The 25,595-nt window shown below is 51.8% G+C and overlaps 1 protein-coding gene across 8 annotated transcripts in view; it reads right to left on the reverse strand.

The window, feature by feature from the left end:
* Positions 1–12,681: 12,681 nt before the first annotated feature.
* The window catches only part of RAP1GAP2 (RAP1 GTPase activating protein 2), a 52,152-nt gene continuing 39,238 nt past the window's right edge, over positions 12,682–25,595 (reverse strand). For 5 of the 8 annotated variants that reach the window (XM_062507042.1, XM_062507039.1, XM_062507047.1 and 2 more), the window contains 14 exons: positions 25,032–25,132; positions 24,280–24,409; positions 23,942–24,097; positions 23,402–23,473; positions 22,926–23,012; positions 22,588–22,722; positions 20,538–20,675; positions 20,049–20,167; positions 19,800–19,913; positions 19,243–19,360; positions 18,666–18,792; positions 17,443–17,522; positions 17,237–17,274; positions 12,682–16,455 (listed from right to left, as the gene is read on the reverse strand). In XM_062507042.1, coding sequence (XP_062363026.1) covers positions 17,266–17,274; positions 17,443–17,522; positions 18,666–18,792; positions 19,243–19,360; positions 19,800–19,913; positions 20,049–20,167; positions 20,538–20,675; positions 22,588–22,722; positions 22,926–23,012; positions 23,402–23,473; positions 23,942–24,097; positions 24,280–24,409; positions 25,032–25,132 — 1,386 coding nt within the window. In that variant the 3' untranslated portion in view covers positions 12,682–16,455; positions 17,237–17,265. Of the gene's footprint in view, positions 16,456–17,236; positions 17,275–17,442; positions 17,523–18,665; positions 18,796–19,242; positions 19,361–19,799; positions 19,914–20,048; positions 20,168–20,537; positions 20,676–22,587; positions 22,723–22,925; positions 23,013–23,401; positions 23,474–23,941; positions 24,098–24,279; positions 24,410–25,031; positions 25,133–25,595 lie in introns of all 8 variants that reach the window. The other 3 variants (XM_062507041.1, XM_062507043.1, XM_062507040.1) reach the window with 3 other exon arrangements.

Genomic DNA, 25,595 nt, shown 5'->3' on the forward strand with positions numbered 1-25,595 from the left:
CAGATGTTGTGGAAACCCGCAGTGAGATTTGTGTAAGTGCTGTGGAGGAGGTGAGACTCTGGATGTCTGTTCCTTATGCTTGGTGCAAGGGGAAGGGGCGCCCCTGAAGTCCCCAGGCACTGGATAATTAAATGGTGAGACGTGTGACAGCCAGAAGGATAAATGGGTTCAAAAAGAGATTCAATTAATTCAGAGGAGAAACCTATCTGTGGCTATTAAGCCCCTTGTTCCCAACACAACTCATGGCTCAGGAAGTCTGTAATCTGCTAATTACTAGAAACTGAGAGCTTGATTTTTAGGCACAGACCTGTCCAGTTTCTGCTGGAGACAGGGTACTGGCTTGGTGATTTTAGATGCTCCAAAGCAACAGGTCTTTTATTTGAGTCTTTTAAAATGGTCTTACCAGAGCCTCCGTGGTGCCCTCGCCGTCCCTGCTCCCCCAGGCTCTGAGCTGTGCCCCTGTGCTGCCTCAGCCCTGCCCTGCAGAGCCCCAGCACATCCCAGAGTTATCTTGTGTTTCCATTCCACGTTCATCTGCCCTTTGGGTGTTTGAGGGGTGTTTTCCCCTTCGTGTTTCTTCAAGTATTTGGATGGTATTTTATTACTGCAATAAAGCAATTGCACTGGCACAATACAAACATTCAACATTTGCAGTGTGGGTTGAGATAAAAGCACCATCTTTAAGCCTCCACAGCAAAAATGCTCCTCAGCAACAAATGAAGGTGCCACAGCCCAAGTTTTGCTGCAGCAGAAATCACTGCTTCTCCTCCAGGACTTTGAACTTGAACACCTCCACCACCAATAGCACCAGCAGCACTAACAGCCAAGCCAAACATTTTTTTCCTCAAACCTACACCCAGTCCTTGTGATTTCAGATGTGATTTTGTTTCCTGATTTTATCTGCATGAGCAGTTTGAATGGTTTTATAATTTGCCTGTGCTTCCATTTTATCACATCTGCCTCCCATCTGCTATTTTTATGTTTTTTATGGTTTACATTCCCATTCTCCTCTCCTCATGCCAGCAGTTTGACTGTAAAGCTGATGTCACATCCTAGAAACTTATCACCTCTCTCAAAAAAAGTGTCTTGTGCAGAATGGCCTGAGAACCACCTGGAGAAGGATGGGTGGATCTGTCATTAATGATTTTCTTTAGCAAGAGCCCACACAACCTTTGTACTTAGTGCAGGCGCATGTTCTCACTGCACCTTGCAAAAGTCCCACTGAATTAACAGAGACTAAATGTAAAAAAAAGCCTTGGTGATACGGCGGTGTTTATCTGTTATATCCCACTGCACCGGGAACAAATCAAGAGCAGAGTGAGCACTCCAGGGCTCCAAGCACCTCCCCAGGGCTTGTCCCAAAAGACAGGGATGTGCAGGAGCAGAGAGCCAGTCCCCAGGGATGCTCCATGAGCTGTCCAGGGCTGCAGAAGGGAGGGGAAAGGAAATGAAAGCCACCCTGTGGACCTTCAGGCAGAGCAGTTCCCTGTCACACTCAAAAGATAAAAAGGTAATTTGGTCACTGTATGATGGCAGCCATCCTCCTCACGAGCGCTGAAGTGCATCTCCAGCCAGGGAGTGGCCACAAAACCTCTTTGAATCAAAGTTAATTCACTGCAGATCTCACAAGGTGACCCGGGCCATGCTGGGCAGGCAGCTCTGGTCTGCAGAGCCCACACAAGGAACGTGGAAGGGGCTGCAGGACTCGTGCACTGATGCCAGCTTGGCACCAGGTGGAAGAATCCATAATGTGCAAAAAAAAAAAAACAAAACGGATTTCCCTAATGCTGTCTCCAATACTCAATGCTCAACCTCCATAAAGAGCAGATGAGTCCCACACGTGTCGCAGGTTTGGGCCAGATGAAATTTTCATTTATTTGTGGCAACACAGACTTTTTCTCCTTCTTTCATAATTTTCCAAGCACAAGTATAATTGGCCCTGGCCTGCTACCAAGAGGTTTATTAGAGTGGCAAGGGATGAAACTAATGATTGTTAAGAAGATCTAATTCCAAGGATACTGAGTTGCTGATTATACATTTATGGCTGCTAACCAGCAGCTCTCGAATAAGGGCCTGTGGATTTGTTTACCTTACCAAGGCACTAAGATGCAGCCAGTCACTAAAATTCAGATGTGGAGGCAGAAATCAGTACAGAGCTGCTGAACACCCTCCTGTGCAGCTGGGAGAGACTAATTGCTGATGAACCTAGGAGTCAGATAAAAATGTGCATAATTTAAATCATATTAAACCATAAGCTGCTAAAACATCAATATTTAAACTCCATCCCACCATCCCCTGCAGTGTCACCAGGGATCTTACAGGAAGAGCAGACATTGCTGAACATAAAAGCAACAAAGACGAAAGAATCGCCTGAAATATTTCTTTCACCAAGTTCCTGACATGGATTTGAATAAAAGTGTCTTATGGAAAAATTTTGCCCCAGATGTTCTTCTTCTTCTTGGTGCCAAATGGGTTCCCAGCCCCTGAGCAGGTAAAGCAGAGGTCAGAGGAATGCATGGAGTGGATTTTAAGTGGGAGTAGCTCCACAGGAGCGTGTGCCATGGCATGCACTCGCTCACCTGGTGTTCTCCGTGCAGCCCTGGGTGGCACTGAGACTGCCCCAAGGCAGGTCTCAGTCACCATCCATGAGCCTGGGCAGAGCTTTCTGGTCTCACTACAGTCAGGGAAACCAGGTTAAACTGTTTGCTGGGATGTGCCTTTTCCCATGGGATTTTTACAGCTTCAGCTGCTTCAAGCAACCAAGTCAACACGAACACAACTGGGACTGAGTCACGAGTGAGTCAGAAGCTCCCAGGCCCTGTGATGCTCAGCGAGTGCATCCAGCTCAAACACTGCTTGAGAGAATTGAGGGTGGCTCCAGAGAATGAATTTTCAGCTGCCAATCCTAAATCATTTATCATTGTCTCACGCCGGGTGCTTCAAACACCAAGATGTCTGGATGATGCAAAAGAAATCTGTGCCAGGAGCCAGGTGTTGTTGCTGAGAAGTGTTTGGGGACAGCACGGGCAGCACTCTCACCTGTGATTCTGGGTGAAGAAGACATGCTTGCTTCAGAGGGGGTTTGTTTGCAGAGACAGAGGCCTGTGACTGGCAGGGGACTGAAATAAAGGACTGCTTAGAACTGCCAGCTCCAAAATCCAGCCATGGACACCACCCACTGCACAGCTTCCACAACAGCGTGCCAGACAGCTCTTCCCTGTCCTGCCCCGAGTCCCTCCAGACCCAGTAAGAGCTGCTGGAGCTGCAGGGGGAAGCTCACTGAGGACTGACCCTTCCACAGCAAGGTCCCATTCCCAGTCTCTTCACCATCCTGGCCACAGCACCCAAAAATCTGCACTGTGCTGCTAATTTGCACATTAACTAGATGACTTTTAAGGAGACCTTTGCACTGCCCAATCCTGAGCTCACCTGCTGAGGATAATGCATTTATCACCAAGAATCTACCTGGCTGTGCTGTACAAGGGGCGCACGTGGCAAGCCTCCATCATTTTCTCAGACACTCTGGGATACATACCATGAAATTTAACAAGGTGTGTCGTATACAGGGCTATAACATCGCAGCTGTGTGCGCTAATTAGATAACACTCATTATTGTTCGTTCAATTTGCATTTGCAGAGGCGGTGCCAGCCCTGGCTGCCGGCCCTGATTGATTGCCCCCACTTTGCATTCATTAGGAAAGCGGCCTCAGCACAGTGGTTTTACAGCGTGTTTGCCACCACTTACCTGGAAATGCCAGTCAAACGCCTTGGACGGTGTCTCTTGATTAACAGTATTTTGCAAATACAGTGCAGGCTGTTTGAGCCACCTGGCAGGTGCTGGGCAAGCGCCGCTCCCACTCCCTGCAGAGCCCTCACCTTCCTGCAGGCCAGGTGGCACAAACACCACTGGGACACAAGGGCTGGTGGCAGCTCACCACTACATCAGGGTCACCAGTGACCGTGTCCACTACTCCTCTCCTCCCCTCAGATGGGATAACGGAGATAAACGGGCCTGGCAGAGGGTTGGACTGTGCCAGGCGATGCCACACCTGTGGAACTGGGGCACGTGCAGGTGACAGCGACCTCTGCGATTCTCCCTTCGTGTTCCCTCACAGCTGCAGAGCAGGGTTTGCTCTGGTCCATCTCATCTCCACTCCAGGCATCCCCTCTGGGGAGCAGTGGAACCAGGGACTCACCTCCTGCCCGGGTTGCAGTAGCAGCAAACAACAGCCCAGATTTCCCCTTGCCCCAGCCCAGGGCCCTCAACACCCCCTGGTGCCAGGGCTCCCCACCCTCCTGTCCTCCCCAGCCCAGCCCTTGGTCCCCAGGCACTCAGGCTGCCCAAAGGAGGATGCTGGGCTTGCAGGGCACCTCCTGCCAGCACATCCTGTGGCACAGACAGCTGCTTCCCCACCAGGGCAAGGGCACTGAGTGGCAAGGTGATGCCATTCAGTGCTGGACTGATTTCTGGGGCTTTTTCCCTCACTCCCAGTGTTGCTAGGCTGCTGACACACAGCAGCTCCACAGCCAGCGTGTTCAGCACATGAACTGTCTCTTCAGCTCATTGCAGGGTGAAACACTGTCACTTTTCCCTTTTGCATATGCAGCATGCACTGGGGAGTTCAGGTCTGTGCACAACAGATTTATTCAACAGTAATCGTTCCATTTCTGCAAAGGAAATATGTTCCACAGCTCCTGCAGCTGACAGGCTCTGGCAGCAGTTGGAGACTGAGGCTCCAAAAGGAGGGAGAATATGTTTATGGGATGAACCACAGCTGTTTGTGGCATTGCCCTGCCCTGGCAATTATTTTAATAGAAAGAATTCCTGGAGGGTTATTTGGCTTCACATGGTGAACATGTCGTGTTCACAGTCACTAGTTCAGGTACCAGGCGAGAGAACCTCTGAAGAGAGCTCTGCTTCTGTAAAACATTCTTTTAAAAGGCAGCAGGTTGAATGCTGAAGCCTGCTCACACACCAGAAAATACTTGCTCCCATGGGTAGCACAAGAAATGACAGGAAACCTGGTGCATTTACATAATCTGCATTATCATAAAGCTGTTTATCATCATCGCTGAGCTGCCCAGCTCTCCCAGGCTGGAAGAAGAGGTGCTGCCCAGTGCAGCCAATGCTGTCTAACTCAGAGACACAGAAAAGCTGAGCAAGCCCTTCCTGCAGGAGAGGTGAATCCCCTGGCTCCTTACAGTTTTCCCTGAGGGAGAAGAGGCAGGATGTCCCCAACTTGTTCACGGTGCTGTGGCTTCCACGGGTGCTTCTCTGCCCCTGCGGAGCAGCTCCTGGAGGGAGAGTCTCTGGCCAGGCTGGCTGCAGGAGTGCAAAAGGGAGTACTTGGTCCAGTGCTGCATTTCCATGATAAACTGGAGTCCATTTAAAGTTCAGCAGCATTGTGTAAATGTGTTGCTGCTTTGCCTCAGAAATAATCAGTCAAGACAGTCTCAGGCACTGTTGCTCATTAAATAAAACACCCAGATTCCTCCCTGAAGGGGAGGGTTCCTCAGGGACTGGCAATATTTTAGTCTGCTTGCCATCTGAGGGCTTTAAAATACTTCAGAAGCATTAATTAAGGCTCAGGACATGCCTGTAAGATGGAAGTTCAGCACTGACTCAGCAGTGAGCAGCAGGGGCTCAGGCTGGGGGTGCTCCAGGACTGGGGAAGTTTGGATCCGGTACTGGGAATCTCAGAGCGTGACTGGAACCAGCACAAGGCAGAGCAGAGTTCCCAACGTGCAGCTCCTGCCCTGACCCAGCTGTGGGTGCCAGCTCAGCCCTGCTGCTCAGCCACAGCTGCCAGCCTGGCATTCCCAAGCCTGCACTGTTCTGATTAGCCCTGGCAAACATCCGTGTCCTCCACTGAAAGCGTCTCACACAGACACTGGGATTTGGTTCAGGTGGCTTAATGAGAAAATGAGTAAATCCCTTCCTGGATTTTATGTTCAAACCAGCTGTCCAAAATATGAGAAATCTGAATTCCTTATAGCTTTAGGATGTTAGACTCTGTTTTCTCTCTGAAAATGCCCACCTTTCAGTGCACAGGAGGGCTCTAGATGTTCATCCCACCAACAGGACTTTAGTCACACACTCATGAATGTATAAATGGAAGTTAAATGCTTTAATACTTCTGCTGTGGAAATAGATATCAGAGAGGAAAGCAGGAGTAAATAAAATCTGCCAAGTAATGCATCAGAAAGTTGTCCAGAAAAAAACCCAAGCAAACAAAACAAACCAACAAACAAGCAAAAAACCCTGAACAAATATCCTGTAACAAAGGGAAGGGTTTGTGTCACCAAACAGTGCTATTCACATACAGAAATGCCATTTCTTAACTGGAGACTTAGATGAGAAGAGAAGCTCAGTGATTTTTGTCAGTGTCTTTAGTATCTCTGCAGAGAATATTAGCACACAGCTACTGACAGAATGTCAATAATGGGGGAGGTAAACACTTCCAAAGCATTAATTCTCTCAGCATTGTGAGATCCAACACATGCATCATCACTGTACGTCAGCAAGGGATAATGTGAGCAGGCACCACAGTCTGAAATACAGCACTGCAATCTGCTTCTGAAAGAGATTTCCATGTGGGAACAGACAATGTTTCAGCAGTTTCACATAACAACACCACACAGCTCCTGGCTGCTGGAATCTGCCCGTGCCACAAACAGCTTTGCAAGGGCTGCATGTGGTGTGGATGGGCACAGCCCTATGGGAGAGCACTCAGTAGCCATGGGGAGGGAAAAGGCAAAGGCAAATGGAAAAATCAATGTCGCTGAACTGTCACAAACCATGCAAACTCAGCTGGGCAGGGCTGCAGCAGCTTTCCCTGACTTCAGGGCACGCTTGGGTTTGACCTGCAGTCTGGGTGCCCTGGTCATTTAGGCCTTATGGATACTTAATTCCCCACTTAATTGCTTCAGTGCCAGGTATCTTTCCCTTACTGCACTTCCTTCACCCCAGAAGGAGGTTAAAGAAGGCAAAATGATGTCCTGGACCATCCTCTGGCCACAGAGCATAGGATCCTCTTTGGGACTGTACAGTGATCTCTGACTCTAACCAGACCTGGGTCAGAGATTGAACAATACATGTCTCTATCTGCCTTCCATGTGTTCATCCAGGACACTGCTAGATCTGGACAAATGATTATGCACAATTATTTCTTAGATTATTTCTTAAGTCTTGACCATTTTCTCACTCCTTTTACATGGGGTTTTCACTCCTGTGACTTTGTTCTACCAGCTCTGTTTAGTACCAAAGTATTCACTGAAGCAGCAAATTATACATGATTACTGGAGATTATTCACTGAGAGTGAAGTGGTAAATGAATAATTAATTCTCATTATTAGCACTGTTGCCTGGAGGCCTCTGTGAAATCAGGACCCCATTCTTAAGCTACTGTACCATCAAAGAGGGACAGGCAGTTGTAGGTCCCAAAGGGCTCAGCCGGGAGAGGTGAGAGAGCTCAGGGGAAAGGGTAAAGAGAGGTGGGTTGGGCTGAGGCAGCATTTCAATGGGTTCTGCACTGAAGAAATACCCAGAGGTTCCCTCATTTCCTTTGTGTGCTGGGTGGGAAGGATGCTGCCCCCTCCCCTAGTGAGCTCCCTCATTCACAATGTCCTTTCACAACACCACTGGTTTTTCTGTGGCCATGTTATTTCTATGGCCTGTTCTGATCTTTGGCTTAGAGGCTTTTTGAGCCTCAGCTCCAACTTCTAAGATAGGGAGGTGAAACACAGGTGCTGAAGCTGCTAGGGAGAAGGCAGGAGGGAGCAAAAACCCCACGGGGGAAGAATTTCCTCCCTCCTGCCAGGGCTGCCGTTTGCAGAAGGTGATCACTGTGATGTATAACCATGGAACTCCCCCAGAGCACACACAAATAAAACAGGGAACAGGCTGTAAAATATGTTGGAGCTGGGAAATGAATGATCTCTGTCAACTATTTAAAAGCAATCCAGTAATGTGAACAATCAGAAGTGAAGAAAAATCAATATGCTTTTCATGGTGCTAAAATGGAAAATAAGTGGGATTTTACTCTGGCAAAACCCATGCAAACAAAACCCAGCAAATTAATTCTGCTTGTCAATGAGTTTGGTCATGTCTTCTGCAGCAGAACCAGCTCCAGAGTGCTCTCTGCAGCCCCACACTGTGCCGTAGCACAGTGATGCAGCAGAAATCCCCACTGGTGTCAGTGGTACATGACAGGGAATTCTGAACCATTGTGTGCTATTCCCAATACATTCGATTTGTTTAACAAATAATTCCTCTAGGAAGGCTCCAAGGAAAGCAAACAGAAAATAGAGCACAACAGATTTAGCCCAGTCCCTACTTCCACACACAAAATTCAGACAAAGCACCAAAGCAAAGCATCACAGTCCCTGTCAGACAATTGGAGACACAATTAGAGCATCATGAAGTGGCCATTTCTACACTTCAAATTGCAGCCAGCTTCTGACTCCAGGTAACAGGGGGGAAGTGGCCTTGAGGGTAGAGGAAGAAGCTCCTGCAGCAGCCCAGGGGGTGTGGGGGCCCTTCCCAGAGAGAGTTTGATAGGAATTGGAAGGGGAAGGTGTCCTGTGGGGAGGAATCCAAGGGGACATTGATCAGTGGGTAGTGCACAGAGACAGATCTATCAGTTTTCCTTTCCAAACTTTCCTCTCCTACCGGACACAAGGAAGAGAGCCAGAAGCAGCATGGAAATTAAAGACCATGGCAGTGGCTGTACGAGAACTGCCAGATGTGCAGCCACATCTGGGCCTTGGCCAGAGTTGTGTTTGGCATTATTGAAGTTCACAACTATTCATTAACCTTCCCTCTGTATCCCAGCAGCAAAAGTTGTGACTGACTGTGCCCGAGATGGGACTTGAGGTAGCACGGGAGAAACTCCTGGCAAGCTGACTCATTTCTAATCATGGAGACAAACATTCTGTAGAAGTTGTAAAGGAAACATTAGTAACACTATGAGCACAAACACGCCTTTTGCAACTGAGCTCGCAGCAGCAGCTGCTCCATCCCTGAGCAGCAGCTACTGTGGGACACGGACTGGAGCTCTCCTGCAGCACCTCCAGCCCCGCAAAGAAAGAAATGTTTTTCCCATTGTGTCAGGCCTGTAAGCTCTAAGCTCCTACAGCTACAGTCGGTTATTTTTGGCTCCCTCTGAGTGATGCTCCCCAGCTCGGGTCTGGGGCGCTGCCGCCGCTCTGCGGTCCCGGGTGGCACTGACACATCCCGAGGCTCCACATCCCTGCATCCCTGTATCCCCTGCATCCCTGTATCCCTGTATCCCTGTATCCCTGCATCCCTGCATCCCTGTATCCCTGCATCCCTGTATCCCTGCATCCCTGCATCCCTGCATCCCTGTATCCCTGTATCCCTGCATTCCCTGCATCCCTGTATCCCTGCATCCCTGCATCCCCTGTATCCCCTGCATCCCTGTATCCCTGCATCCCTGCATCCCTGTATCCCTGTATCCCTGTATCCCTGTATCCCTGCATCCCTGCATCCCTGCATCCCTGTATCCCTGTATCCCTGTATCCCTGTATCCCTGTATCCCTGTATCCCTGTATCCCTGCATTCCCTGCATCCCTGTATCCCTGTATCCCTGCATCCCTGCATCCCTGCATCCCTGTATCCCTGTATCCCTGCATTCCCTGCATCCCTGTATCCCTGTATCCCTGCATTCCCTGCATTCCCTGCATCCCTGTATTCCTGCATCCCTGCATCCCTATATCCCTGTATCCCTGCATCCCTGCATCCCTGTATCCCCTGCATCCCCGAGGCATCGCTCCTGCTGCCCACAGAGCTCAGATCAACCTGGAGAGCCCTTCGTCCTGCTGATGGTGAGCTGGGCTCGGGTCCTGCACGGTGAGGAGATGGCTCCTGGTGGCCTGGCCAGGACAGGAGCCCAGCTCGGCCACCAGTGGCTCCTCCTTGGGCAGGAGAAGGGGCAGGAGAAGGGGCAGGGGCAGGAGAAGGGGCAGGGGCCAGCACTGCTCAGCTCTCAGGGGTAACCCTCACCATCCTCAGCGTTTGGGCTCTGACGATTCACACCAGAGCCAGTTCATCTGCGGGGCTCAGACATTTTCAGTGTGTTCTGTGTAAATTAAGCAGGCAAGAGCAGAGCGGGTTCTCCCTGAGAAAGAGAGAGAGAGAGAGAGAGAGAGAGAGAGAGAGAGAGAGAGGGAGCACCTCTGCTCCCAGGTGTTCCGGCAGGTGTTACACACACGAGCCCCTCGGTAAAGGCGAGAGGATGATCACACTTCATTCCTGTATTTCCAGTGCCACCTTCTGTACAGAAGAGGAAGTCTCTGAGTTCAGCAGCTCCGAGGAGTGAAACTGAAAAATTCTTCCCCCACCCACGTGGAAAAAACTCAGTCGCTCTTGAAATTAAACACTGGAGGATTTACATTTTCAGTAGCTCAACAGCACTCTGAGTTGTGTGCTAGAGACACCCACAAGTGACAAAACCTTCTAATTTTACAAAGAAAGTACATCAGCCTCACTTCGTGTTTGTCATAAATTCGTGCAGTTGCTGGGATGGGATGTAATGGGTGAGAGAAATAAACATCCACTATTATAAAGAAAAAGTAAAGCCTAAGTCTGGCTATAAATATCAAAACCTCATGTCAAATAAATTCATAGGGCCATGATTAAAGTTTGTGATGAGCAATAGCTGTTTTTCTTCTCTGTGCCATCCTTTCCCAGAGATTTTCAGCCTGTGGGGCTGCAGTGTCCTGGCTGTGCCATGGAACACACACTGCATCCTTGAAGACCACACAGCATCCAACCACACAGACAGAGAACTGCAGGAAATATTTGCCCTGAATAACTTGGTTATATTGTATCAAGAGTTTGCAGGCATAGTGAAAAACAAAACAAAACAAAAACAAGTTGGATTTTCTCATTCCTAATTTCAGTTTCAAATATTAAGAACAAACCTGATTTTATCAGTTGATGCCTTGCACGGCTGAGCCGCACAGAGCCATTGCCAAAGCTGGAGCCAGAGCAGGAACTTCGCAGAGCTGCATCTCTGGAAGTTTTCAAGGCCAGACTGGACAAGGCTTTGGGCACCTGAGCCTAGTGGATGTCCCTGCCCTTACCAGGAGTGAGTAGGTGATCTTTAAACTTCCCTCCTAACCCAAAGCATTCTGTGATTTCATTCGTCCCTCTGCTTTCCTACAGTGCCTAGAAAATTACTTGATTAATTACATTCAGAAGGCTTTCCACTAAGCACTATTCAACATGATTATCTGGTGCCTCCAGACTTTCATTAGAGAGACAGACAAGGTTTTATCTTCCCTGATAGCTGCCCTGCCAGATCAGATAAGCTCTGAAGATGACTTGGAGCAGCCTTAGAACATCCAAGCGCTTTTAATCGGGGTCAGTGTCTTCACGTCTGCAGATGCTCCTGTGACTGAACGATCGAATTGCTCTGCTCTGTGATCGGGACGAGCAGCCCGTGGCACAGTGAGCATCCCACAGGAGACAGAGATGGGCAGTGAAATCATCCTCCCGTGGCTCCAGACCTCGGGCAGGGCCACTCTGGGCAGCACCACTGGCCCCAGCTCTGGCTCTGCTCACACCTGCAGTTTGCTGGCCAGATCAGTCAGGGACTCTGCTCTCAGGGCTGTGGAAAGCTGGAACCCAGTGAATGAAAGACTCCAAGCAAACTCCTCTGAAACCTGGATTTGGGTTCTTGTTTCCCCAATACTCACAGTTTGTTTAAACTGTAAAAGTGAATGGAGCAATTCTGGCTGAGCAGCCTGTTTTGAGTTTGTTTTCCAGTTGTCTGCAGTATTTGAGTCTCCCTCCCACCAAACTTTAGAGTCCAGATTTTGTGGGAAATTTTCCAAATTCTGGCTGGAATACTCAACCATTAATTCCCAACTTGCCCATCTGCCAGGTCAAGAAAAGAGTTCTTTGAATCCTTTAAAACACATGTCTAAACTGTTTGTTTATCTGTCAACATTGTCTCACACTATTTAATGTTAAAGCTTAGCTTTTTAAACCTCTCGAGGCTGACCCTGCTCTGACCATGAAGAGCTGTCAGAAACTTTGCACCCTGTTAAAACTGCCTGTGGTACCAGACAGGCTGTGTGCCCACTGGTCACACTCTGAGCTGCTCAGATCCTCCCACAACAGCCTTTCCCCTAACCCCCGTTAAAATATTAAATATATCCATATATACATATATAGGGATTTGAAAGGAGGCTGAGGAGCTGACGAGAGAAAATGCAATTTCTGTGTTAGCTTCCCCGGGCTGTCCAGAGGCAAGCTGGAGCCTGGTGTCCTGAGGGGAGCTCCCAGACAGAATTGTCACCTCTTTAGGTGCTCTGCCACACTGGCTGGCCGCCGACAGGGACCGGTCCACACGGAGCCTTACGGGACACCAGCTGCAGCTCAGACACAAGAGTTCTCTTGGGCAAATGGCTGAGGGTTTGCAGAAGAGTCTCCGGCTCTGCCTCCACTGCTCCAGTCCCAGAGATTTCCCCGTTTGCACATCCCTGTGCTCCGATATTCCTCTGCTCCCACTGCCCCAGGGTCTGACTCCAGGGCAGCTCTCCCAGGCTCCCACTGCCACGGCTCAGCCCCGTGCCATGGCCTCGCCTGCTTTTCAAAGCAAAGCTCCCAAAAGGCTCCTCTAAAGCTGTCACTACATGGCCACACACACAGAGTACGTTTATGGACACAAAATATGTTATTTATTGTGAATTTTGCAAAGACACATTTAAGCAACAAAATATACATTTGTGAACCTTTAGTTTTATACATAACAATCTGCTACCATAGCAATAAATTAAATATACATTATTTACAACAGACATAAGTCACCAGGAACTACAAAGCACTGCCTCTCTACATCAAAAATAAACTTTGTCAGATACATTTCTTCAAGATTTCTTTTCACTCTATAAACTCTCTTCACATTCTCTGCTATAAATCCAGCGTTTCCCCTCGCAGGACACAGGCAGTGCTACATTCAGTGAAGGCGATGACAGCATGCTGGGGCGGGGGGCAGAGGTGGAGCGGCAGGAGCAGCGAGAGCGCAGCCGGGACCTGCCGAGGTGCCCGAGCTTCGGGGACCGGCACCGAGCATCTCCCGCAGCAGAGATCCCAGCCCCGGGCACGGCCCCTTACCTGCCTTTCCTGAAGAGCCTCAAAACTCTGCAAAGAAACTGAGTTTGTGCTTAGGATCCCCTGCTTCTCTCAGGGAAAAAAAAAAAAAAAAAAAAAAAAAAAAAAAAAAGCACTTCTGTGTTGTGCTTCGGCTCCGGGGGGTTTCAAGAAGATGCAAGTACGTGCCAAGTGCTCTCCTGAATGGAAGCGCAGCCGGAGCAGCAGCCCTCTGCCAGCTGCACACCAGCCCCGATGCGGGGATGCTGGTGAGGGGATGCTGGTGGAGGGAAAAGGGTCCCAGCCGGCTCTGCACAAGGACCCGGAGCCAGCGGTACCAAATGTGGAGCTGCAGCTGAGCTGCCACTGCCTGCCCCAGGCCAGGAACTGCTCCCGGCCCAGGGGCTGCAGCAGGAGCAAGCAGGACCGAGAGCCAGCAGGGAAGGAAGGGCAGCAGCCCCCAGCAGCAGAGCCCTCGCACACGGTGGGGGCTTCCCCATCACCCCTTAAGGCGTTTCTGAGCCCCCTCTGCTCCCCCTGCAATGTCACTCCTGAGGAGGGCACAACTTGTGTGCATGGAAACAGTGGACTCAGAAAGGAAAACGCACTGCCCAATAATTCTAGTGTCAGTTAAGGATCCTTTCCTTTATATATATATATATATTTTATACATACATATATATATATATATATATCTCCCTTTTATATATGTATAGATGTATAAGTGTCACTTATAAGCACAAAACATTCTGCAAAATATATACAGAAACACCTTCACCCACCGCTGGAAGTGCAGAAGTGGCCAGGATGTAGCACGGGCATTTCTCAGCCCAGAGCTGCCCCGGGACAATCCAGGACACGCCGGGCGGGACCAGCTCAGGCAGCGAACCCCAGCTGCTGGAAAGGGTTTCAGCAGGTTTTGGGCCTTTGGCGAGGAGTGCTGCTGGACTGTCCCGTGGGAGCCACAAACCTCGTGCCAGACCCCGGCCCCATCCTGCTCCAGCAAAGGAGAGACAAGTCCAGAGCACTGAACTCTCCCTGAGGCTTCACACTGTTCTGCCTGTTAGCCCCACTTGAATAATTCCCAAATCAATCTAGGTCAAAAAGGAAAGCCACAGTTTCAAGTGAAAAAGAAAAAAAGCAACAAAACAACCAAAAATGGCAAACCAGCTGACAGTAGCCACTGCATCATCTGCTGAAAGATCTCACGGAGATCAACACCCACAGGAATGATGACATCTACAGGACCAAGTGACTGCTCAGAGGAAAAGCAAACCCAGAGCACACCCTGGGAGCAAGTCATTGCACCAGTCAGTGTTTCACTGTGCAGCCTCAGGAAACCAGACCAAAGCTTCTAAGAGGAGAATTGGGGCTGGGTTTAGAAAGTGCTACGGAAGCATCATCAGACAAGTGCTGAACAGCAATTTGTGTGATCCTGAGGCACCTACAGCTACAGGCTGGACTGAGCACACTGCATGCTCCTCTTCCAAAGGAAACTCAAGGCTTAAACTCTATTGAAATGCAACTGGCTGGGAGCAGGAGGGAGCGTCCCCATGGGAGTTATTGATATTTACTCGTCCTACACAGCACTTAGGGCCTGTGAAACTGTTCCTTGCCTTTCCACAACTGTTCTCCTTCTTTAACCTGGTTCCCCTCCCACCACAGCTACAGCCTTCCCACATGGATTAATCACAGCACGAGCAGAGCACCTATGTGAACCGGGTCATAAGGCTCTCAGGGAGCACCTCCCTGCAGGACCAGGGTGAGCACAGCAGCTTCTGCTTGGCTTGGCTCATCTCTGGCCTGGGGAGATGACAGGGAGGAGGGAAGGTGATGGTTGAATCCTATAAGCACTTGCCCCAGAGAGAGGGGAGCAGGAGCAGCCACAGCCATGGCCGCTGCTCCAGGGGCACAGTTCTGCACCCACCTCCTGGACAGGCTGTCAGGTACTCTGTGCCCCTGGGAGCGCCCACTGGGGGAAGGTGACTTTGGCACTCAAAGTCCTGTTTTCAGCAGGAATCACAAACTCAAAGAACTGTGTTCACTTGAGACAGAGAACCTGATTTCATGAGGGTTTCCAAAGGTCACAGGCTGTGGGGACAGGGGGAGAATATCTCTGCAGCATCGTGGCCTGTCTCCCAGAAAATGGGTAAGGGAAATCTATGAGCAATGTGAAATCTATGGACAGGCTTCAGGAAACTTCACGTGAAGTTCCATAAAGGAGTAAAAGGATTTCTTGGCATGTTGAGAGAGGTATTTTCTGGGAAAGCACATTATGGGAAAGTTACCTTGCAGAATCTATAATCCTTTCAGAATAACAAGAGCTTGCTCAAAAGCAGCAGGACAGACTCTGCAAGGGCTAGAGCAGCCTAATGCCTCGCAAATCACTGGAGTTTTATGCATTTGCTTGCCTGGTGATCCAAGCCACAGGGCAAAGCAGAGCCCACCAGGTAAATCCCCTCTGGTTCCAGTTCTAGTACTTAGAAAAGCTAAAGCTGTGACAGACCACAGCTTTAGCTTTGGGTCACTGTTCCCAGGCCTGTGCTCAGTGTCAGGCAGGGACAAAGCAGGAAGGAAGAACCTGCCAAGGAGGATGAGCTGGCTGTGGCCCCCAGCTCCACTCCCTGGGCCAAGTCACTCACCTGCCTCTTGTGCAAGAAACGGAGCAAGTTTGGAGTGAGGGGCTGCCTCTGTCCCAAGGGTTTTGGGGTGTAGGTAGGAGCTGGGGGATGCCTGGAGAGACACTGCAGACCCCACTCCAGTGAGAACTGCCCAGGACTCCTCCAGGGAGGTTTTGCCCCATTGCCCCCAGAGAAGAGAACAGCAAACAATTGCAAATTGCCCCAGGGCCACTAACACTAACTTTGGCCTGACCCCTCCCCCCTTCAAAAAACAAACATAAGCCCCTGTTTCCCACTGATAACTGCAAATGAAGCGTGGAGGGACCTAAACTGTGTGGAGGTCTCTCCTGCTTCCCCTCTGCCCAAAAGGAGCCACCAGGCAACCCGGGGACAGGGGAATGGACGGTGCCCACCAGCTGCAGCACGTGTGGGCAAGCACAGGGTGACCCAGCACAGCACCAGAAGGGGACACGGCCCTGGCACACGCGTGTGCAGCACAGCCAGGGACACGTCCCCTCCTGCACGCAGGGCGTGTGCTGGACAGGGGGCACCAGGTGAGAAGGTGGCAGCTCCCTGCCAGGACAGGACTGTAGCAAGGTGAGAGCTCTTTTCTGGTGTAGCAGGCAGCCAGCAGGTGAGGGCACCCCGCTGCCCATGGCCGGGGCATGCGTGGTCCCATGGGGTGTTGAAGAGTTTTCCCTTTGCTGAAACATTCTGTGCAAAGAAGAAAAGGATAAAAGTGTCAGGAGTGTGGAAGAAGACTATTCCCACCCCTGAGGGACTGGCTGTGAAGCACCTGTCCCAGGGAGGGAGCTGAAGCCACAGCAGTGCCCTGACCCAAAGTGCCAGGCCACCCATCACTCCCAGGCTGTGGGAGAAGGAAACTCAGTGATGGGGGGAAAATCCCAGCTTTTTGAGACCCACGCTTTCAGGAATGTAAATTTCTCTCATTTCAAGCTCTATGGGCTCTCCTGCTCAGCTTGGGTCTTCCTAACAACACCCTTAATTCCATGGAATAGAAGGAGCCCAGGTAAATCCCACTGAGTTCCCTTTACCTTTGCCCATGAAATCCACTGCATGAATCTTCCATTTCCTCTTGGATTTTTGGAATGGGTAAGGACCTGCACTGCCCTTCCACCCCAGAGCCTAGGGCCCAGAGCACAGCACAGCAAACGTGGAGATGGGCCCCAGTGTTTGACAAAGGTTAACTGGGAAAATTCAACCTGCAGGGCTGGGGCACCTGGCCCTGGGAGCAGGTGCAGGTACACGGTGCCCCAGAGAGGAACAGGTAAAGCTGCACAGCAGCACTTGTGGGTGCAGACCTGTCATCAAGCCCTGCCCTTTCCCTCACTCACCTACAGCAGCATTTAAGGTGCTCCAAGGCACAGCATGGATCCCATAAACAACAACAAGCAGCGTGAGCAGCCGTGGCTGGCTGAACACAGCTGGCCCCCAAAGAGCCTTTTTGCACAAAACAAAACATATCAACACTCACCCACAAGTTCATTTCATGACTTCCTCCTGCTAGTGGCTCTACGTGAAAGAACAGAACATGGCAGGGGTTGCAAACAAAGAAGTCACAAAATCCCTTCTCTTTTCTCCCTCAGGGGCCCCAGAGCACGCCCAGAACCCAGGCTGGCCATGCCAGGCAGGGAGGACACGAGTGCACAGCATCCCACCAGGGAGAGCCCTGGCACCTACCATGCTGGAGCTGCCATGGCTGAGCTTGTCAAAGCGAAACTTCAGGTTGGACCTTGGAGAGTTTCTGTTCTTTGGATCTGCTGGAGGGAGAGGACAAAGAAAGAACAAAAATAATAAACTGCAAACAAAAATATTTGCTGTAGTACTGGCTGCACTCACCCAGATAGGCACTTTAATAGGCTGTCAGGAGTCCTACCAATATTTAGTCTGCCTTGGCTGAATGTTTGGCAAAAGCTGTACGTTAAGTGTTTGTGATGGAACAAATTGAGGCTTAATTACATTTCACAGTCTTTCTCCTGGAAATGCCACTGAAAAGGCTACAAGGAATGACTGATCCATATAATGTATGGGTGGATTTTCATGTTCTTGGCAGGAAAAGTACAAAATAAACACTTCAAGCATTAAAAGGGGCTGGTTTAAGAGTTCAGAAAATCACTAATAAATAAGGAGGAGGACCTGTGGGTGCTGAGACACACAAAGCCTGCCTGCACTCCATGGCCCCATTTTGCCTGCAATACTCCCAGTTTCAGAGCTGTTTGGGTCTATTTGTGCTTCCTGGCTGTTTCAGAAACAGCTCCTCAGCTGACAGAGTGTCTCACGTGGATGCTGGTGCCTTGTGGCTCTCTGGGGCTCGAGGAATCAGAGCCATGGGGATTTGTGGGTGAGGGGTGACCACAGCCACCCCCTGTCCCACTGCACTGTCACCCCAGGGTGGGCCAGCAAAGAGCTGTTCCTGCCCCTTCTCCCCTTTTGAGCTGCACCCCATTGTGGAAATCATCTGACTGAAATGGATGGAGCTGGTGAGCAGGCTGGGAGGACAGGAATGGAGCCAGGACCACGGGAAGCTGCTTGTTGATTAAATAATTGTGAGTCATGGCTCAGCCTCTGGAGACAGAGTTTCCACGACTACTGCACATGCTTGTCAGGGGAGACAGAGGGAACAAAGCCACAGCAAGAGCCACCTCTGCGCTCTAATTGAGAAAGGAAACAAATTCCCCTTGGAAGCACAGAATAGAGCACACGGGGCCATCTCTCCAGAACAGCCTGTCAGGATGGGGCTGCCCTGCGCCCCGTGGGTGCCTGTCCTGCCAGGGCGAGCACGGCTGCTGCTCCTCCATCCAGAGCCACAGACCCCATCCCAGCCCACCACTACAGGAGCCCAGGGGCTCTGGGTGGCTCCAGGAGCGAGGGCAGAGCCTCCTGGCAGTCTGCCTGTCACCCACCTGTGGGGCTCCTGCTCATGATGACAGGGGTGGCTGTGGCGCCCACGCCGGGGCTGTCGCTGCCGGGTGAAGCGCTGTACACAAACACGTCCTGCTTGAAGGGCGAGGCCGTGGAGGGCTGGCTCCCCTGCTCACAGACACAGCACATGGCTTTTCCTGCAGGCGGCTCTTCCTTCCCCCATACCTGCCTATGCCCCACTGCAACCTGCCCTGGGGCAGTTCCAAGGCTCACTGGGGTGTCACAGAATCACGGCATGGTTTGGGCTCTTGCTTTGGAAGGGACTTTAAAGAGCATCTAATCAGACCCTCCCTGCCATGGGCAGTGACACTTTCCACTAGACCAGGTTGTTCCCAGCCCTGTCCAACCTGGCCTTGGACACCTCCGGGGATGAGGCAGCCACATCTCCCCAGTGTCCCACCAGGCACACCCACCCTCCTCCCCACACCCAGAGGTGGGGCGAAGCCTCTCCATGCCAGCAGGAAGGAGGCACCTGGGGGCTGGCAGGCACTTGTCCTGCAGAGCCCGAGGGAGCCGAGGGGTGTGAGGGCTGTGCTGTGGGGAGGCTCTGGCACCTACCACGCTGTCGTACTCCTCCAGGGTCTCGCTCTCCCCCGCCGTGCTGCTGAAGCTGCTGGTGCTGGAGGAGGAACGGGAGATGTTCGAGCGCCCGTTCTCTTTCAGCTTGATAAAAGGCCTGGAGAGAGGCGGAACGGAAGGAAGGGCGCGTGGCTGGCACCAGGGAAGCGTGTCCCTGGGGCTGTGATGGGGTACAGACCCTCCGGCCCCTCCCCAGAGGAATGAACCTCTTGGGGTGCTTTGGCACACGACCACTTCCAAAGGTGTGGGATAAGGCACTGGGTGGGTGCCCAGCAGGCGGGCCCAGGTGGAGCTGACTTCACCTTGGCAGGCGGGGGCAGGCACAGCCTTCTGTGCCCTGGGGATTTGGGCAGCCTCGGGCAAATGCTGCTCTTTGCTCTTTTTTGTAAAGACCAAAAAGGAGCTGTGCTCACCAGAATGTTTTCTCCCTTAATATCAAACTTATTTACAGTAAAATTTAGATGTGGTTTTCTTTGGCAAATTCCTTGATGTCTGTTGAGCTGTGGTGGAAGGAGGGTGGGCTCCTCCTGGCTCACCTGTCTTTGTTGGGGCATATTTCAGGGGAGCTGGGGTTGGATGAGGTTTCAGATTTCATCTCTTGGGAAGAATGTCCTAAATCTGGTGTCTTCTGGGCTCCAGAAACACTGTCACTGAGGGCACAAAGGGACAGGTTGCACAAGTTTTGCAAGAGATTTAAAAAGGATGGTCAAATTGAACTACCTAATACCAATTATAGATGGTGAGAGATTATAGAGGATGCTCTATAGCTACCACCCCAAACTCACCACCTTGTCCTGCTCTCCGCCTGGCTCTCCGAAGTCGTGTGCAGGCGAGGGAACAGCCCTGAGCGGCGCTTGATGGGGCTCCTGGACTGGTTCTTGGCAGCAGCAGCTGGGACAGGAGGCTGAAAGCAGAGAACAGTCCGAGTTTGAGAGCACAGCTCTCTCCTGGGAGTTCAGACACCAAACATCCTGTGAGAAACTGAGCTGCCTGCGCATCTGAAAACTGCACAATGCTAGAACTTCTTTTCTCTCTCCCTTTACATTGGGACCAAAACCCCAGGAAGCATATATTTGGTTCTTCCACAGAATGAGCTCAGCTTGAACAAAGCATCCAAATTCACAGCCTGCTCAAGTCTCCCTCTCACCCTTACCCTTGCTGCCCATGCAGGCGACTGCCAGGCTGCTGCAGCAGGGACCCGTCAGGCTGCGGAGGGGTGGGAAGACGAAGGAACAGAGGGACAGAGGGACATGAGGACATGTGGACACGCTCACCGAGAAGGTGGTCTTGGTCACCTCACCGCTGTTGTGTGCAATGCCCCCGCTGAGGCTGCCCGGGATGCCACCCCCGTGGTGCTTCTTCTGGCTGCCCACCATCGTCTCCATGGAGTGGCTGCGCACCCGGATGGCTCTCTGTGACACAGGGGACAGCAGGTCAGCACCACCCAGCACGGTGCTGTCCCCACAGCTCCTCCCCACCCTCAGGTCTTCCCCAGGCTCAAGGGAGAGCCTGAGGAGACAAACCTGTCTATGCCTCCCCGAGAGCAAGCACACCCCAACAACAGCACACTCGTGACAGAGCCCTGGCAGGGGCAGCTGGGCACGGGCTGCCCTAGGGGAGCCCCACAGACACCACGGCATCAGATTTTCCCCCCACTGCTCTGTGATATCAAGGACTGCAGCTATAGCACAAGCCTCAAGCCCTGCCTCCTGCCTGGCCAACCTCACAGACCCCTTGGTAGGAATGGGGACCACAGCCAAGCCATAAGCCATGTGTGTGCACACTTTGCACAATTCTCCCTGCACTCAGAGAGGACAGATCCTCTCCTGCCTTTCTTGCACGTCTCCTGCACCTCTCCAGCATGCCCCCAAAACATCCCCTGAGCTGGAGGCTTTATAGCCACATAAAAGTGCTTCTGTTTTTCAGCAAGCTACTGCTTGAGAATACATTTAGCCTGAACCACTGCTGTGACTTCTGGTTTGTTCTATCCAGCTCTGGAAGCACTGGAGGTGAGCTGTGCAGCACTGGCCCTATGGCAGCCATGGGTTCTCTCTGCTCACTCTGATCTTCACTTCTCCCCTTCCTTCACTCTTCACATCAGCCATCTCCACCATTCTCCCATCAGCTATTCCATCAGCCATGGCTGCTGCTCCTCCAGCCCCTGAATCCCAGCCCAGCCTAAAGAGTAAATAAGCCATGGCAGGCCAAGCTCCTGCAGGTGCCAGCACTGCACCTGCAGCACGCAGGCTGTTTGCTGTGGCCCTGGAGGTCACAGAGCCACAGGATCCACACCAGGGTAACAGGAATCTGCAGCCCTGAGCTCTTACCAAGCCTCCAGTGCTGAAGAGCACAGCCCCAACAGCCCCTCCTGCCCATCCAATAATGAACATCAAGCAAGAGTCCATCAGACTGAATTTATTTGGGTCAGCAGCAATTCATACACAATTTGACATTTTCTCAGGTAAAAATGACCAGTTGCTTTGCTGCGGAGCAGCAGCCACAGGCACTCACACCCTGCAGGCTCCTGCCCAGGGCTGTGGAACTCTGCGGGCTTCCCCAACACCCCAACCCTGAGGAGTGGCTCCTTCCCCCACAGAAGAGGCAAAGGCACCTCAGTCACTCAGAGCCCAGCAGAACTGAGCTCTGCTCACCTCTGAGAACTGAACAAGCGTCCCCCAGTCACTTGGACAAGGGGATGGGTCTGGGAGCTGGGTCGTAGGTACAGGGCAGCAGGCAAGAAGATACAGTGGGGAGCAGGGGAGCAGGTCTCAGCCCCTGCAGCCCTCCTTCACCTTCTCCTGCCCCCATCACTCGGCCAGCACGCGGTGCAGGATGTAAGCCAGCAGGCAGCCCAGCAGCACGGGCCCCAGGTGCCCAACATGAACCACGGGGCTCACCTCCCACCCCAGCACTCCCTGCAATGCCAAGAGAGCACGGTCTGTCCCCACACACACACAGTGTGCCAGAACATGCCCGGTTAACCTCAGCCTGAGACCCTGGCTGTGATGTATGACTGACTGCACAGCAGCTCCATTCCTACACTATCACTGGAACAGGACACACCTGAGCCTCTGCAGTGGGATCTGGGGAGCTGGGCACCCTTCCTCCCCAGCCCCATCCTCCAAGGACAATGAGACTGCGCCAGCTTATGCTGCTCCCACTGGGACCAGCTTGGGCGCTTGGCAGGCTGCTCAGGTAGTGGTGGCAGCAGCCCCCACCTCCTCCTGCCACCCTACCCTCGGGGGACACCTCTTGTCCCCCAACACGTGCTTTGCCAACCCCAGGTGCATTGCAACTCTGCTGTTGGCAAGGGCAGGGCTTTACCTTGAAAGACTCCAGGAAGCCTCCATGACCCCCATTCTCCAGCTTGTCCTCCTCAGGCCCCAGCCCCAGCATGGTCTGTGTGTGCCCGTGGAGCTCGTCGTGGAGGTTGTCCAGCAAGGCAGCCCGTGTCCTGTCCTGCAGGAGAGACCAAGGGCTCAGCCAGGGCTCCAGGGAGGAGCGGTGGCACCGATCCACTGGCACCAGCTCCTGCCTCCCCATGGTCACCATGTCCTCGTGCCTGTGAGCACTGACCCAGTGCAACAGGGAAAGCTGGCTTTGAGGAGGAATGGGAGAACTCCCCAAGCCCTGCTCCAGCAGGGACACGAGGGCAGCGTTACCTCCAGCTTGGCAAACTTGTCAGACTTGCAGCAGGCGTTCTCAGCATTGATGAGCTTGGTCAGCAGGAACTCCCGGAACTCGGGGCTCTGCAGGGAGAGGACCAAGGTGGAGAACACACATCACTCTAAGACTCTCTGTATGTCTTGTACCACAGCTGCACCAACCCAAAACTCAAGCTCACAGCACCGGCAGTCCCTCCAGATGTGGAAGCACTGGTGGAAAACCCCAGATGGGTTTGAGGCACCAACACAGGTGCCTCAGCACCAGAGCCACTGCTGCCACCTTGCTCAAGTAATGCCATGCAGTGGTGCACGGCCACTCACCCTACCATAAACACCAGGGGCCTCAGTGGAAACCAAAATTAATGCAGATCAGTTCTGGAAGTCCTGTTTTCCCCAAGCCATGGAAACATCTCAGATATGCACATCTGCTTTTTCTTTAACAGCTTGAAACATGCTTCCCTCTCAGCTCCTACCTTCTGGAACACTGGTGGGCTTGGCAGGGGTGGACCAAAGGAGGGAACGTCTTCCCGGGCTGTGACTGACACCTGAGGAGTCAAGAGACATGTTTGTCCCAGGGGTGCAGCAGGATAACAGGGTTTATGCCACCTACACCCAGGTGATATGTCAGACTGCTCCAGGGCACATTCAAACACTGAGGACCATCAAAACTCTTTAACAAATGAGCTGTTTTACAAACGTGTATTCTATGCACTGATGTCTGTATACACACACATCATGTAACAGCGCACACATATCACACCTCTGTGCACATGTGTGTATGTTCAGCACACAGGTACAAGTCCCCACCAGGCCTAACACTGCCTGCATCCCTGAGCACAATGTAAGTACCCTGGGCAACCTGTGCCAGAGCCTCACCACCCTCACAGAGAAGAATCTCCTCCTAATCTCTAATCTAACCCTACCTTTTGCCATTCCCCCTTTTCCTGTCACTCCATGCCCTCGTCAAAAGATGCTGAAGCAAAACTGGTAAGTGACATGGGGACTGCCCTCACCTTGTACACCGTGTTATCTGCCTCAGGGTTTTCCACCTGCACCACAATGTAGGCGTGCAGGAAGTTGGAGGCAATCATGTCTGGGACAAATGGTGTGTTCTCCTCTTGGAAGATAATTGCCACGATGTCATTGCCAATGTGCCTCTTCCTCTGGAGCTAAAGCAACAGGGAGAACATTGGGTCAGTAAAAGCAGGCAGTTGTGCTCCTGCAGGAGCAAGTGCCAGTGCTGGCCTGGGGAGCCAAGGAGCCACTTCCCACAGTGCCAGGGCATTGGGCAGGGCAGTGTCAGTGCATCCCCACCCAGACCCTTCTGTGCAAGCAGCCTCATCTCTCTTACTTGTTGTGTGTCTCCTTCAGTAAAAGGCAGCTTTGTAGAGACATGAAACATTATCTCCCTGTCCCTGAACACCGTGTACACAGACTCCACTCCCGTCTGCCCATGGCTGACATCCAGGCCTCCTCGAAAACTGGAGATCAAGGGAAAGGCGGAGAGAAACGAAGAGATATTAATTGAAAGCTTCACAGAGAGCAGCAGTGCTGTCAGGGGACAGGCTGAGGGAACAGCCCAGCTCATTTATCTTTATCTAGCAGCACGCAAATGGCAAAGAACAAGCCGTGCGTCATGTGTTGTAACCAGCCATTGCTGTCAGCAGCCTGAAATACAGGGTGCACATGGAGCAGGGCTGACCACAGCCATGGGCACCAGCCGTGGCCTCACCATCCCTCCCCAGCAGTGGGGGTCTCTGCCCACTCTGTGGCCGCTGCAGTGACCACCCCAGAGGCACCCGTGACTGAGCCGCGATACCGGGCACGGCACATTTCCACAGACTTCCTTCCACTCGTGGCTGAATATAGCCAGATTTTATCACAACCTCAAAGCTGCAGGAAAAGAAGTTTTTCTCTCTTGGCAGCTCAATTTTTTTTTTTAACTCCCCCAGCTTTGAAAAACAAGCCAAAGCTATATTTGCTTCTGCTCCGCACATCCCGCTCATAAGCAAGATGACTTCTGTTCTCACACGTAGATATTTTTACATATGACATGGTCTCTTGTTAATGTATTTGTAAAATCATCCTTTTCATCTAACTTACCCTTTGAAGTCTTGGAGAGTTATGGTGTCTCCCAGAAAACTTAGGAAGTTCTTGAAGGCAGTGCTCTCTTCATTATTACCGAACAGCTCCTCCTCTTGGGTCTACAAAACACAGGCTGCATCTGCTGACAGCCCCAGTTTCTCTGCCTGTCCAATCCCCTGCCACCTCCAGCTCCATCCATGGGCTCCCTGGTGTCTGACTAGCACCTTGCCCCACGATGTCCTGCACAGCCACAGGCTGTTCCCCACCTCTGCTCCCCAACTGGCCACCACACTCATCAGCAGCTACCAGCACCATCCCTGGGCTGTCACAGCCCACTCAGCAACCCAGGACAGCCCAGGGTAAAGCTGCTGAGAGCCTCTCCTGAGCACCAGCAAGGACCTTAGGATAATATCCGGGAAACACCAAACCAGAAGTGAATCCTCTGTTGAAAAATTCCTAATCATCTCACACTTGCTGTACTTCAAAACAATGAGACCCTAATTATGGTCTTGCATATGCACTCAATCAATCCCAAAATGCAGTATGTAACATATTTAGCCTGTCAGAGTAATTCTTGGTGAG

Source organism: Cinclus cinclus, chromosome 22 (assembly GCF_963662255.1).
Source record: "Cinclus cinclus chromosome 22, bCinCin1.1, whole genome shotgun sequence".
In the NCBI taxonomy this organism is placed as follows: domain Eukaryota; kingdom Metazoa; phylum Chordata; class Aves; order Passeriformes; family Cinclidae; genus Cinclus; species Cinclus cinclus.